The sequence below is a fragment of the Podarcis liolepis genome, assembly GCF_965112155.1.
Source record: "Podarcis liolepis genome assembly, chromosome: 14".
In the NCBI taxonomy this organism is placed as follows: domain Eukaryota; kingdom Metazoa; phylum Chordata; class Lepidosauria; order Squamata; family Lacertidae; genus Podarcis; species Podarcis liolepis.
In genome coordinates, this window is record NC_139569.1 from 26,661,386 (window position 1) to 26,674,681 (window position 13,296).

Sequence of the window (13,296 nt, forward strand, 5' to 3'; positions counted from 1 at the left end):
GTCTTCAGCGGGCAAACAGTCATCCTCTTAGCTAATTTCTGGAATTCTCAGAAACATCTGGAAACTGTGAACACGAACACACACACACACACACACACACACACACACACACACACTCCTTGGCCAAATATATTTCCCCTGGCCTTCCTCCAGCCTCTTCCCCCACCCTCAAGGATGGGCTTTCTAGATTCTGGGTTATCTTTGGAGTTTTCCTTGAAGCCACTGACTTCTCCCCAGCAAGCATGCATTTGGCCCTGTGATGCCAGGAACTCAGGTCTTTGAGCATGGCTTGGCCAAGACTGGCTGTGTCTTGGTCCAACAGCTGCCTGGGTCTTGGACTTGCCTGCCTCAGGATGGTTGCATTGATTGACTTCCCTGGGCCCAAATGTCCCCTCTGCCCAGTTGGCTCCTTTGCAGTGCAGCTCCTTTTCAGTCCACGATCTCCTTCTTGGGCTTTTTGCTGAGCGCTGCTTCCATGTGTGTAACAACTTACAGCTGTGCATTTGGCATCCCGCGGCACAGCCGTTGCTCAAACCCTGAGCTCATTTTGAATCCTCCTCTCCTGCTGGCATTTTGCTGTCAACAGATTTTAAGCACGTCCCCCTACATCAGGGCTGCCAGTCAGCCCATCTTCTGCCCTGGGCACTGCCCACTTAGACAGGTGTCAAGTTTGGCTGAGGAGGGAAATCCACAGGATCTGAGTATAGCCCAGCCTTACTCTCTTTCTGCTCTGTTCCTGCATTATCCACCACCCCATGATTTTCACCCTTCCTGCTTATTTAATTGGCTCTACCTTTTCTCTTTTTTCTCCACCTCCTTCCCCCAGCCCACTCTCTGCTTTTGCATATTCCCTCAAAGGTTGCCTCTTCTTCCAGGCCATAGGTTTTTCACTCCCACCAGCCTCTTCTCCAGCCACAGGAGCCTCAGTGACCGTGACCTGCTTCCATTTCTCTTTGTCACCCTTTCCCCTCCTTCAGTCGCACCTCTCACTGTTGAAGTTTAGACTGCAAGCTGCTGGGGGCAGAGACTTTCCTTTCCCTTGCTTGTGATGCTCAACAAGTCAGTGTCTCCTGTGCTAAATACTGGACCGACTTCATTCTCCAGAGAGGGAGGGAGGGAAGAAGAGAGCTTTTCATGGTAGCTTTTGTTCTTGGGCACTCTTTGCTTTCTGGCATGTGACCCTGTGCCAACAGCCCCCCTCCCTTTCCTTCTGCCTCTGCACACGACTTGATGGAGGAGGCTGAAAAGGGGAGGAACAGCTCCCTTATACCAAGTCAGAGTCTAGGTCAATCTAGATCAGTATTGTCTACACTGACTGGCAGCAGCACACCAGGGTTTCCAGGAAGGAAGTATCACCCAGCTGAGGATTGAACCTGGGACCTTCTGCATGCAAATCAGATGCTGAACTTTGCCCTTTCCCCTTTCCCCTTAAATATTACCTTTGGGATTTTCAACAGAATTGGGTTATTTCCTGGTTGTCCATCCATAGCTATGAGGGCTAAACCCTTATGTTGGGCTGGAGGGCTCAGCCCTAGGCAGGCACATTGAAGCAACATAGAGTTTTGGCAAGGGGTGTGTGACTGTGGCCAGAAGCCACAGTTGAGTGTTTTGCATTGATTGCATCTGACAAAGCTTATGATGCCATAATGCGCTTGGTAGGCTTTGCATTGCCACAAGTCTTCTTGATTGTTTTTTTGCTACGAATCCCTGTGCCTCATTAACACTCCCTCCCTTGGACAGGCAGTAGATGATGACAGGTTTGAACTCCCTGGCACAGTCAAAGAAATCATGGACCGGTGGACCTTGCAGATGGGCTTCCCAGTGGTGACTGTGGACACTGCTACTGGGAGCCTCACTCAGAAGCATTTCTTGCTGGACCAAACATCTGTTGTTAACCGATCCTCACAATTCAAGTAAGTAGGGAACCCTGAGCCACAGACTCCATGGAAAGGCCATATCCAGTCCAGAACAACCTGGAGGAAGGAGTGTGCTTGTGTCCAGAGCATTGTGGCCATTGGCAGTTCCTGGCAGGGCATCACTAGACTTCCTGGCCAGTGCACTCTCCTCCTCCTCCTCCTCCTCCTCCTCCTCCTTGGAAGCCAAGAGACCTTTGGCTTGATTCAGGACAAGGGAGGACACACCTGTCTGTCTCTTTCTGCAGCTACACCTGGATCGTCCCTGTCTCCTCAATGAAGTCAGATAATTCAATACCCTTGTACTGGCTCACAAGCACAACAGGTACCCTTCACTGCGACCATCTTCCCAGCTTTACCGTGATGTCGCTGGGATTATTATTGCATTCAATTGACTTTTACTCAAAATACACCCACTGAAATTCATGGCCATAGCTAACTGAGGACCATTAATTTTCAAAGGGTAAAAGTTTGTTGAATACAACTCCTCCTCCTCCTCCTCTGTCTTCCCCTCCTCCTCCTTTAACGTATTACCCACCCTTCACCAACAGGCCCCAGGGCAGCTTACAACTATTCAATATTCAATATTTAAAATAGCTAAGTTGCAGTCACAGGAGTAGGGCGGGTCCTGAAAACATGTATCTTGGGTGTGAAAGGCCAGGGTAAAGAGGTTCATCTTCAGCATACATGTGGGGAGGGAATTTCACAGCATACGTGTGGGGAGGGATGCCACAGAGAATGCCTTCTTCTCCCAGGTGTTCTGAACCGCAGACCCAAAGGAGGCCTCATGGGAGTGGTTGGGTGCAGGATAACAAAGAAGGATGCCCAAAACGCCAGAATGATCAGTTCTAGTGTTCTATTAAGAAGAAGGGTGTAGACTTGCAGCAAATCAGCCTGCCAGGTCTCCTAGCCTTTACAGACATGGGACGGGCACCTCAGCAAGGGGACAGATTGTCCTCACCCAAGCAAACATTCATACATTTTTAAATACACAAAGCACTATATGTCACTTTGTCTAGGACTTCTCATCGCTTCACCTGACTAGAGGAGACGACAGGTGGCAACTACCCAAATCTTACAGATAGTTCCCCTTTCTGGGCTCAGAGCCCAGCACCCAAGCCCATAGATAAGGATAACATCAAAGCAAAAAATATAAACACATATGAGTTTGTTGCTACAACTACTAATAAATTATGGGGTTATCTTGACTACTGAGATGGTGTTTACAGAGCGTCCAGAACAGTTCACCTTTGGTTCAACACACACTGGGCCACCCCCACAAATTTCTGAGGGTGGAGGAACTACCAAGAGGGCCCTCTCTGCTGATCTTAGCACCTGGGAGGGTCTGTAGGGAACAATATATTAGGCTTTTCAGATCAAAGTACTGGGTCACCCCAACCTTGCAAGATGGTTGCTTGGTTGAGGCTTTTAAGTAAGTTTTGTAGTCAAGTAGGCAAAAGTGGCACCATACTATTCCCTGGCTAGCTAGAGAAGAGGGACAGCCATCCCCATTGCCAAGAGACGCCTTTCTAGCCATCTTTCCTAGAATCACACTTTGTAGCTGGGCCACTCTGAGCCCACATTGGCAGGGGGAGGGGAATTGGCTCTGGAGAACAGGTCTCTCTAGATCACACGCAAGGTCACCCCTCTCTCTCCTTTTGCAGCTCAGAACTCCAACTTCTCAACTGGGGCTGATCCTAACACGTGGCTGCTCCTCAACATTAACGTCACAGGATATTTCCGGGTGAACTATGACCAGGGGAACTGGGACAGGCTCCTGGACCAGCTGAAGACAGACCACCAGGTAGCCACAGACCTGGACTCCCTTCTTCCCCTCTCTACACAACCAGGGTCTCATTCATCTGAACACAGCCAGGAGCCCAGGCAGGTCTCCATCTTCCTCCAGTTCAACTTCTTCAAGGTTTAACTGGAGAGTCTGTGAGGCAAAGGCTCCCACCCCTTCTCCCCCACAGCCCTTGAAATTTGGTGACTGATGGAGGGGTGTGGGTGGGGTGGGGAAAATACTGTTCCTGACTCAGTATTAATTTATTTCATAAAATGTATACACTACTTGATTGTAAAAAACACACACACCATCAAAGTGGTTTACAAAAGGTAAAACAGTAAAATCAAGGGTGGGAGGGAATTATTCCGCTGAAAATGGCTCCCAGAGTGGCTGACAACAACCAGTAGTGCTATAAGACTGACTTTGCTCTCAGGGTTAGAATCTAAGTGACATAGCACAAAAGGAAATGGGCTGTTTCAGACAGACTGGGAACCCCAAACGAGGGACTGGTCCACAACTCTGAACTAGCAGGAAATGTCAGCAGTGTTCTGCCTTCATCATGAGTCTCGGGCGAATGTGGGAACCTGGCCTTGCAAGGCAGGTGGGGCGGGGCTCCCCTATGGCTGGATTTGGCTTGGTCTAACACAGAGGTTTTCAACCTTTTTGAGTCCACAGCTCCCTTGACCAATTACAGTACATTCTTTCTCTGGCACCCCTGTGGGGCTCAGGAGCCTAGTTATGTCACCCCTTGCCAGCAGAGCTGGCAGCCTCTCACCCTTTTTCACACACCCTCCCTTGTGGAGTGTTCCCTCATCCTCGTCCCCTCTCCTCTCTCCTTGGGAGTCCCGAGGGCAGCTGCTGTTGCCGTGCCTGGTCTCTGAGCTGCCCCCACCCCAAAGAGAGGTGCCTCCCAGAAGCACCATTCGCCTGTGGAGCAGACGTAAGAGGGCATCAGAGGAGGGAAGAAAGGAAAGAGGGATAGAGGCCAGTGTTGCCCGCAGCACCCCTGACCATCTTTCAAGGCACCCCAGGGTGCCACGGCACACTGGTTGAAAACTACTGGTCTAATGTTTCAGCTCCCTTCCTGCCCTCACCCTTTCCTACCAGCCTGCCCCTCCCTCCTGTTCCTCCCATCCTGACCAGCAACTTCTGCTGCTTTCCAGAAAATCCCAATTCTTAACCGTGCTCAGCTGATTGATGACTCCTTCAACCTGGCCAGGTGAGACTTTGGGTTACCTACAGCTCCCCTGTATCTGGGAGTCACTAATCTCCATATACACCCGCAACCCCATTCAAGCCAAACCTCTGTCCAAGTGCCCTCTGGTGGCGTATGAGGATACAGCAGGGTTCTTGTGCTGCTTGGATGCAGAAGTGGCTATTGTCGGTGCTCTCAGGTCCAACCTGCCTGGTCCTTCCTGGGCTGGTCTCTGGAACCAGTGAGCCAGTCTGGAGTTGACGCACATACCCCCACCCACTTATGTGGAGTGTGCATGCTCTCATTTTTCCAAGACACCCAGGCTTACTGCTGCTCTTGTGTAAAATCGAAAGAGTGTGAGGTGCCAGAGCTTGTCTGCCCAGAAATTTCCCCTTGCAAAGGTCCATTGGATCCCCTAGTAGTGACAGCAGGGCATCTTGGTTTTGATCCAAGAATTGTGGGGGTGGGGTGGGGGTGGGCAATGACTTCCTGTGGTCTTGGTGGCCTTAAATGCAGGGCTGCGGATCTGTGCAGGGGATGGGAGGGCCCCCACCAGTCTGCTCCACACACACCCTCCACCCAAAGCGGTCTCAATCTTCCAGGGCAAATTACACCAGCACGGAGCTGGCCCTGAACACCACCCTCTACCTGGGGAACGAGAGAGACTACCTGCCCTGGAGTGCAGCACTCAGCAACCTGGGCTACTTCCAGCTCATGTTCGACCGCAGCCAGGTGTATGGGCCCATGCAGGTGAGCTCTGGTCATGCTAGGCATGGGTGGGGTTCCAGGGACGTGGGGTGCCAGGTGGGCTGGGAGGGAGGAGGAGAGAGTGTCACTCCTGCACCCTCTGAGAGCTCCCCCCCCAGCCTCACCCTACAAATGGGGAAGGGCATTCCCAGCCTAGTGCTAATCAGGGATGGAGTTGGGCAGGGGGCTACAAGGCAGGCATCGGTCCATTTCTTTCTTAGAGAGAACGTTGCCTAATGACTGCTGTGTTGTTCTCCTCTCCCTCTGCAGAAATACATCCAGAAGCAGGTCACTCCTCTGTTCAATTATTATAAGAACCTCACCGCTAACTGGACCAAAATCCCAGATGGCCTGATGGACCAGTGAGTTTCCTTGGAACGAGGGGAAAGTGTCAGGGGGGCACTGGAGGGGCTAGGCTGGGGTTGACAACTGGCCTGCTTGGGGCGGGAGGACCCTCAAAGGAGGGGCTGAGCAGGTTTGGCTAATCTTACTGGCCAACTGTCTCTGTTGCCTCTTGCTCCTCTTTTCAGTTCTCACTTTGGCTCTGGGCAGAGGGGAGGTGGGAAGATAAGCCTCCATCCCATCATTTCACAGTGGCAGGGGAAAAGGCTGAGAGGCTTCCTCTGTGCCCGAGGAATGGTGCTCCAAGCTGGGAACATACTGTGCCTGGGATTTCCAGGTTCAAGCTGCAGCCAGGAGGCCTCCTGGGTTGCTCTTCTCTCTAGCTCCAAGTCAGAGAACCACCAAATTGTAGAGCTGGAAAGGACCCGAGCTTTATGAGGAATGGCTGAAGGAACTGGGTAGGTTTAGCCTGGAAAAGAGGTGACTGACAGGAGATATGATAGCCATCTTCAAATACCTTAAGTGCTGTCACGTGGAAGATGGAGCAAGCTTGTTTTCTCCTGTTCTGGAGTGTTAGTCTCGAACCAATCGCTAGAAGTTACAAGAAGGGAGACTAAACATCAGGAAAAACTTTCTGACACTAAGAGCTGTTTGACAGTGAATTGGAAGGACTCTCCTTCCAACTCTAATATTCTATGACCTCAAGTTCATCCAGTCTAACCCCCTGAGTTTCCTTTCCTTGCCCAGGTACAACGAGATCTCTGCCATCAACACAGCCTGTTCCTTTGGCATCTCTGAGTGCCAGAACTTGGCCAGTGACTTGTTCAACACGTGGATGAATGACCCCAGCAAGAACCCGTAAGTGTTTGTGGCTGTGCCTGAATGGTCCAGGACAGACCTCTGGGGAGCCCTCCGCCCCTTGAGCAGACCAATCCCTCAGGCTGGTTTGGGGTTCACATCCACACCAAACCATGAAAGCACATTTGTAGAACTTTAACAGTCACTGCTTCCCCAGGAAAATCACAGGAATTGTAGTTTACCCCTGACAGAGCTACGATTCCCGCTACCCCTAAGAAACTACAGTCCCTATGATTCTTTGCAGGAAGCCACGTGCTTTAAGTGTGGAAGTGACCCTCGCTTTTTCCAAATGTAAAAGTTGCAATCAGATACATCATTCCCAGTAACGCCCACAGAGCACAGAGAGATTTACTTCCAAGTAAGCATGCACACGGTTGCATTGGAGAGGCAAATCCTCTACATCAAAGTGTAACAGCAGTGCCTTTTTAGGCCAGTCAGGCAAGTTTGCCTCTCTGTTTTGTTCTCAAAGAAATTCCACTCCTGCAGGATCTCAGGACACACGAGTGATCCGAGTGTCCTCAGCTGCTGCTTTGCCAGCTAATCATAAATTTAGTTTATTTATTTAGCAAGTTTTATATGCCGCTTAATCAAAAACAAATACATTTCTAAGAGTGGTTTGCAGACTAGTATTATTATTGTTTATTTATATCCCTCTTTTCTCCTGGACCAGGGCTCAAGGTGGCTTACAAATAAAAATTGCGGAACAAAGCTAAAATAAAAGAACTAAAAATCATTAAAAATCAACTAAACACCAATAGGATTAAAACTATATATATATATAAATAAATCCATTAAAAATAGGATCTGTTAATAACAGCAATAAAATAGTAGCATAAAATATTCACTGGCGTGTAAATGCATATCTTAAGGGCGTAAAATGAGTATTTTAAATTGTAAAACAGAAAATTTAATAAAAATTATGCAGAAAATGAATCGTTTCTTCATTCTCGCCTTCAGGATCGCACCCAACCTGCGCTCTGCCATCTACTGCAGTGCCATTTCTACAGGTGGGGAGGAGGCCTGGGACTTTGGCTGGCAGATGTTCCTGAATGCCACCGTGGTGTCTGAGGCTGACAAGCTCCGTTCTGCTTTGGCCTGCAGCCAGGAGCCCTGGATCCTCCAGAGGTGAGGTGGCCCCAGCCGGACAAGGCCCTTGTAGGGTGGGGAGGTGGGGATGGGGAGGATGCGCCAGGCTTCTTCAGAACCTAGGGACGAGCAGGGGCCAACCTTCCTCTGGTCAGGCCTGTGGCCCCTTTCCCCTGGGAGATGCACTCCCAGGAAGCAAGCGGCAAGGGGCAGATGTTGTCTTCAAGGACTGAATAAGGCAGAGTGAGGGCCAGGTTTCAGCCAGGAGAGGGTCAGCCAGTGGCGCCAACTTGGGCCCGCTTTCACTGTGATGGGATGACATTGCAGCGCAGTGCGAGCACATGCGCTCCAGAGCCACAGCAACGCCTGAACCAGGGCCTGAGCCTCCACCGTGGGATCTCTGTCTGCCACACGGCCTCCACCTACAGCTGCAGTGGGCCCCAACAACGGCCCATGGCAGAGGTGCAGGCCCTGGCCTAGTCGCCGCTGAGGCGCCTGAATGCCAGAGGTAATGCAGCGGTGGTGGTGGTGGTGGGGAGGTTGGGCAAGGGTGAGGTTTTGTGTGTGACCAGACCCCCAGGGTCCCCTGGAGTTGCTGCCAGTGGTGCCAGCTCAAGGACCTGCCCCCATCCGGTTCCACAGGTACCTTGAGTTCTCGCTGGACCCCACAAAGATCCGCCGTCAGGATGCCACGTCCACCATCATCAGCATCTCCCGCAACGTGGTTGGGCAGGGCCTTGTGTGGGACTTTGTCCGCGCCAACTGGAAGACGCTCTTTAACCAGTGAGTGGGGTGATTTGAGCTGGTGACAGGGGAGGGGCATTGGTTGTGTGGGTTTGTGTGTGCCCAGGCTCACCCTTTCCTCCCGTTACCCCCCTACCCACCAAACCAGGTACGGCGGAGGCTCCTTCTCCTTCTCCAACCTGATCCAGGCGGTGACGCAGAGATTCGCTTCCGACTTTGAGCTCCGGCAGGTAAGGACTGTATACAGTTGGAGGAGCAGGAGGGGGGCCTGTGCAGAGTGTGGGTGGGGGGCAAACACCTTGATGAGCCAGAAGCCATGTCCCTTCGCAGGCCACCCAAAGGATGCCAGGCACTGAGCAGAACACCCAAGGCTTGGTGGGGTGCTGGAAAAACCGCCCTATGGATCTGGGCCACAGCCTCCCCCAATTCCAGACCATCACATCTGCCCTCCACTTGTTTGAAGTGGGGGTTTCCCACCTGCCCTGGGCAGCCACACTTTAATCAATAAGGGTTATAGCGTAAATTAAGCAACTGATTTTTTTAAAAAACAGGATTTTTTTAAAGGGGCTGCTCAGGTGAATTGCACATCCATCCTCTCCCCCCACCCCCACCCCACTCACCCCTGTGGCTACTGTTGTGTTCATTCTTTTTCATTTTAAATATATTACTTGCCTTCCACTAGCAGGTCCCAGGACAGGTTGCAACAATTTAAGATTAAGTGTTAAGAAGTGGGCCAATTCTTTACAAAACAAAATGGGTTCTGTTCTATATGGGTTGCTCACGTAGCAAAGGATGGTGTTGGTTACCCCAGTGTAACGCACATGGCACTTTTTAGTTAAAAAGCCCCAGTTGCTTATTTATATTCCACCTCCCCTCCAAAGTGGAATATATGTAAATGTGATAGATAATTCATCCGCACAACCACCCTGCAAGGTAGGTTAGGCTGAGAGAAACTGGGGCTGGTCGCCAAGGTCATCCAGCGAGCTTCTTGGCTGAATGGGGGGTGTGTGGATTCGAACCCAAGTCACCCAGGTCCTAGTCCAGCATTCTGACCACTTCCTCACACTCTCCGATGATAACAGTGACGACCCCCCTGCCTGCTTTCTCTCCCTCCTGGCAGCTGGAGCAGTTCAAGGCAGACAACGCGGATGTGGGCTTTGGCTCAGGGACACGAGCGCTGGAGCAGGCCCTGGAGAAGACGAATGCCAACATCCAGTGGGTGGCTGCGAACAAGGAGCCTGCCCTGAAGTGGTTCCAGAGCCAGCTGTGAAGGTCTGGGGGATCAGGCTGAGGTTGTCCGCAAGCAGTTTTTCTGCCTGTCTTTCCACGTTGCTCTGGAGTCCCCCTTTACTGCCAAAGCTGTCTCTTCTCCCCCATCCTTCTGTGAACCTCGTCCTGCTCCTTCCTGGCCACTGAAGAGGCCTGGCCGTGTCCACCACCCCAGATTCCTTTCTGCCCTGGGGCAAACGGGCCACGCTTGCTTCTTCGCACTGCCCAGAAGCCTCTTCTCTTGCACTGCCTGTTTCCACATTTGCCTCAGGGGTCCTGGGAGGGGGGAGGGAGGGGAAAGAGAGAGGGGTCCCCCTCTCAACCATGGTGATGTTCCCCCACCCAGAAAGCTCTGTATATTTTTATACCCCTAACTTTATAAATTTTTAAACCCTAACTTTATAAATTAAAAATAGTATCCTGAATTATATGCCCAGGCTGTTCTTTAATTTATTAGTGGGAGGGGTGGGGTTCTCTGTAGCTCTGTGTACCCCCCCCCAAAAAAAAATCTTTGTGAATTGAAAGAGACCAAGTCTTTGGGGTTGGGGAGTGGTAAAGAGAGAGAGAGAGAGAGAGAGAGAGAGAGAGAGATAACCTAAATCAGTGGTTCCCAAACTTTTTCAGGCCACTTTCCTTTGTTTCCATAAACTCATCCCCAGTGCAGTGCTCTACCCTATAAAAGCTGCTTGCACTACTCACTTAGGAAGATAATAACACAATAAAATTCAAATTAGTAACAATTACCGTAATTCCACGTTTATTCAAAATCCAAGTAAAACCATTAAGTTTAATTAATTCAACAAAATGGATGAAATTGATCTGGTGATACCAGATTTTCAAAGTCTGATAGTCATTTACACCACCAGCATCCCTGGCTGCCCCCTTGCCTTTTAGCAGCCCCCTGGGGAGGGGGCAGTTCTGCCTACTTTGGGAACCGCTGGTCTAAAACAAACACAAATAACCTTGGATTCAAGCAAGAAGATTGCCGCTTATTAATCATACAAGGTTTTTTTTGCTACTTTTAAGTGTGTGGCCTTGTGGATCCTCACAACAACCCTGTGAGGGAGGGTAATGGCCAGACAGAGAGGGCTCAATGAGTTTGTGGTTGAGCAAAGGTTTGAAGAACCCAGCAGGCACCTAGAGGCCAAGTCCCCAACTGCGCTTGCTGCAGTCAGAGTGGGTCTTTGGACTGGAAACCTCCAGAGAGAGAAGATGCTGCTGTCCTGATCGTGCCCCAGCATTTGGGAGCTCTGAAGAAGAGAATCTCCTGCTGATGGGGACGAGGATGCCTTCAGTGCAGGTGGAGGGAGCTCAGGACAACCACAGGACCTCCTCCTTTGCTGTGGCTTCTCCTCTGTGGCTGCTTCTCACCCAGCAGGCTCACCCTCTTAAGGTCTGGCTGCTCCACAGGAAACCACAGGAAGGGTGCTGGGTGGGGAGGTTCCAAGTAGCTCTGTAGGTGCCGTCCTAAGGAAGCCAAGAAAGGAGTCACAGGTGGGTAGGGAGAAGCAGCTATCAGGCAGCACTCTGTCGGGTGAACTTAGTTCTGGGACCTATTGATGCTATTTTTATAAATTATAAATATATATTAATTGCATTTATACCCCCCTTCCCCCCCTTTGGTTATTCACAACAGCGCTCAGGCTAGTCTGAGAGCGAGTGACTGGCCGAAGGTCCCCCAGTGAGGTTCATGGCTGAGTGGGGATTTGAACCCTGATCCCCTAGGTCCCAGTCTGACACTTCCACCAGTATACCACACTGGGGTACGTATGCTGCGCGTAGAAATGCACTGCAATTACTAGGACTCTTTGTTGATTATCCCTCTTCCCTCTACATTCCCTATACTGAGCAATTTGCAGCGTATAGCAATATTTCATGCTTTTTAAAGATGCACTCGCCAGAAAAATAAGTAAATAAAAAATATACCAAGTTGTCAATACCTTATAAAATATGGACTGTTCCATTACACATAATAACATAGAACTAGATATATATATCAGAGGATAAGAAAATTTATTGAGGGCTCTTTCATTCTAGGAGAATAGAAAAAGATCAGGACTGTTCATCTGAAGAAAGGCATAGCTAAAGACCCTTTATAAAAAAGGGTGCATGCAAATCATAAATAGGGTTTTATCATTTCACATGGTACTGGATTTAGAAACCATCAAGGCCTGGTTTACTCTGTACATGCTCAGGGAAATGCATGTTTTCCATATATTCCAGAGCTGGAACTTCTTATTCAAATCCCAGCCAGTCCTGGCTCAAATGTAGTTCAGAGCCTGGGAGGCAGGGAAACCAAATCCCCCCTCCCCTTGGCTGTATCTTTAATTAATTAACATTTTTATTGTTCCCAAGGGTGGGTTTCCAGCAATACGGTATCCAGTTACGAAATGAAAACAAGTAAAGCCGTAGCAACCCTCTGCCTGCTTCAGAGAGATCTAGCAGCCTCCCACTTCCATCCGTGGGGCACTCGTGTCAGCAGCAACCCACAGTCAGGGCTGGGGAACCCGCAGGAGGTCAAAAGCCACGTGGCGATCACCGCCTGGAGCAACAGCGTCTGCTCACCAGGAGATGCAAAGGACTTTTTCCCCCACAAGGGGGCAGCCTGCTCTCTTCGCTGCAGCAAGGAAACCAGCGGGGGGGGGGGGGGTGTTCCTCCGGGCCAGCCTTCTCCACCCTGCAGCCCTCCAGATATTTTTGTCTACATCTCTTATCAGCCCCAGGGTCATCCTACAGCCGTGTTGGCTGGGGCTGATGGGACTTGCAGTCGAAAACATCTGGAAGGCACTGAGAGAGAGTGTCTTTGGACGTATTAATTGGTTAAAAATACATCCCAGCAGCCTTCTTCATACTGCAACCCAGGGCAGCTGGAGCCAAATGCACAAATCAGCGTTTGTGCGCAAAAATCAACCAAGCCAACGAGACACAATGGTGGAGACAAACAAAGGGAGAAAAGAGGTGTTCTTGTCCATTGACAGCACATGTGTTTCTCTCCCTACTGAGTACCACTGCACAGCCACACAATCTGGGAGGATCCGATTTCTCCCAAAGCCACCCTGCTTGCACGCACCCTGGGCTGCTCCTATACCCCCTTCCCCAGTCCCATAAGGCAAGACAGGTGGGAGGTTGTCTTGCAGGTTCCCGTGCCTGATGGGGGTGGGGTGGGGTTGCCCATGTGCTGCCAGTCTTGGGGAGATGCTTTTCAAAAGCATTGGTGCCAAGGCAAGCGGCAGTTTGGAACTTGCAGGAAGTCTAGCTTCCTGGAATGTGGTCTTGAGCAGGGTAGAGAGGGAGCCCCGGCGAGGCAAAAGGACAACAGGCCCTGGCAAGGGTTGGGAGGGGGCACTTTGCCAGGA

General features: G+C 50.6%; 1 protein-coding gene across 4 annotated transcripts in view; it reads left to right on the forward strand.

Moving 5' to 3' along the window:
- Window positions 1-10,365, forward strand: part of ANPEP (alanyl aminopeptidase, membrane) — a 30,435-nt gene extending 20,070 nt beyond the window's left edge. For all 4 annotated transcript variants that reach the window (XM_083475025.1, XM_083475024.1, XM_083475022.1 and 1 more), the window contains exons 11-21: window positions 1,741-1,913; window positions 2,162-2,238; window positions 3,578-3,717; window positions 4,863-4,918; window positions 5,497-5,644; window positions 5,912-6,003; window positions 6,731-6,841; window positions 7,799-7,966; window positions 8,570-8,710; window positions 8,820-8,901; window positions 9,792-10,365. In XM_083475025.1, coding sequence (XP_083331151.1) covers window positions 1,741-1,913; window positions 2,162-2,238; window positions 3,578-3,717; window positions 4,863-4,918; window positions 5,497-5,644; window positions 5,912-6,003; window positions 6,731-6,841; window positions 7,799-7,966; window positions 8,570-8,710; window positions 8,820-8,901; window positions 9,792-9,941 — 1,338 coding nt within the window. In that variant the 3' untranslated portion in view covers window positions 9,942-10,365. The remainder of the gene's footprint in view (window positions 1-1,740; window positions 1,914-2,161; window positions 2,239-3,577; window positions 3,718-4,862; window positions 4,919-5,496; window positions 5,645-5,911; window positions 6,004-6,730; window positions 6,842-7,798; window positions 7,967-8,569; window positions 8,711-8,819; window positions 8,902-9,791) is intronic.
- Window positions 10,366-13,296: the final 2,931 nt, after the last annotated feature.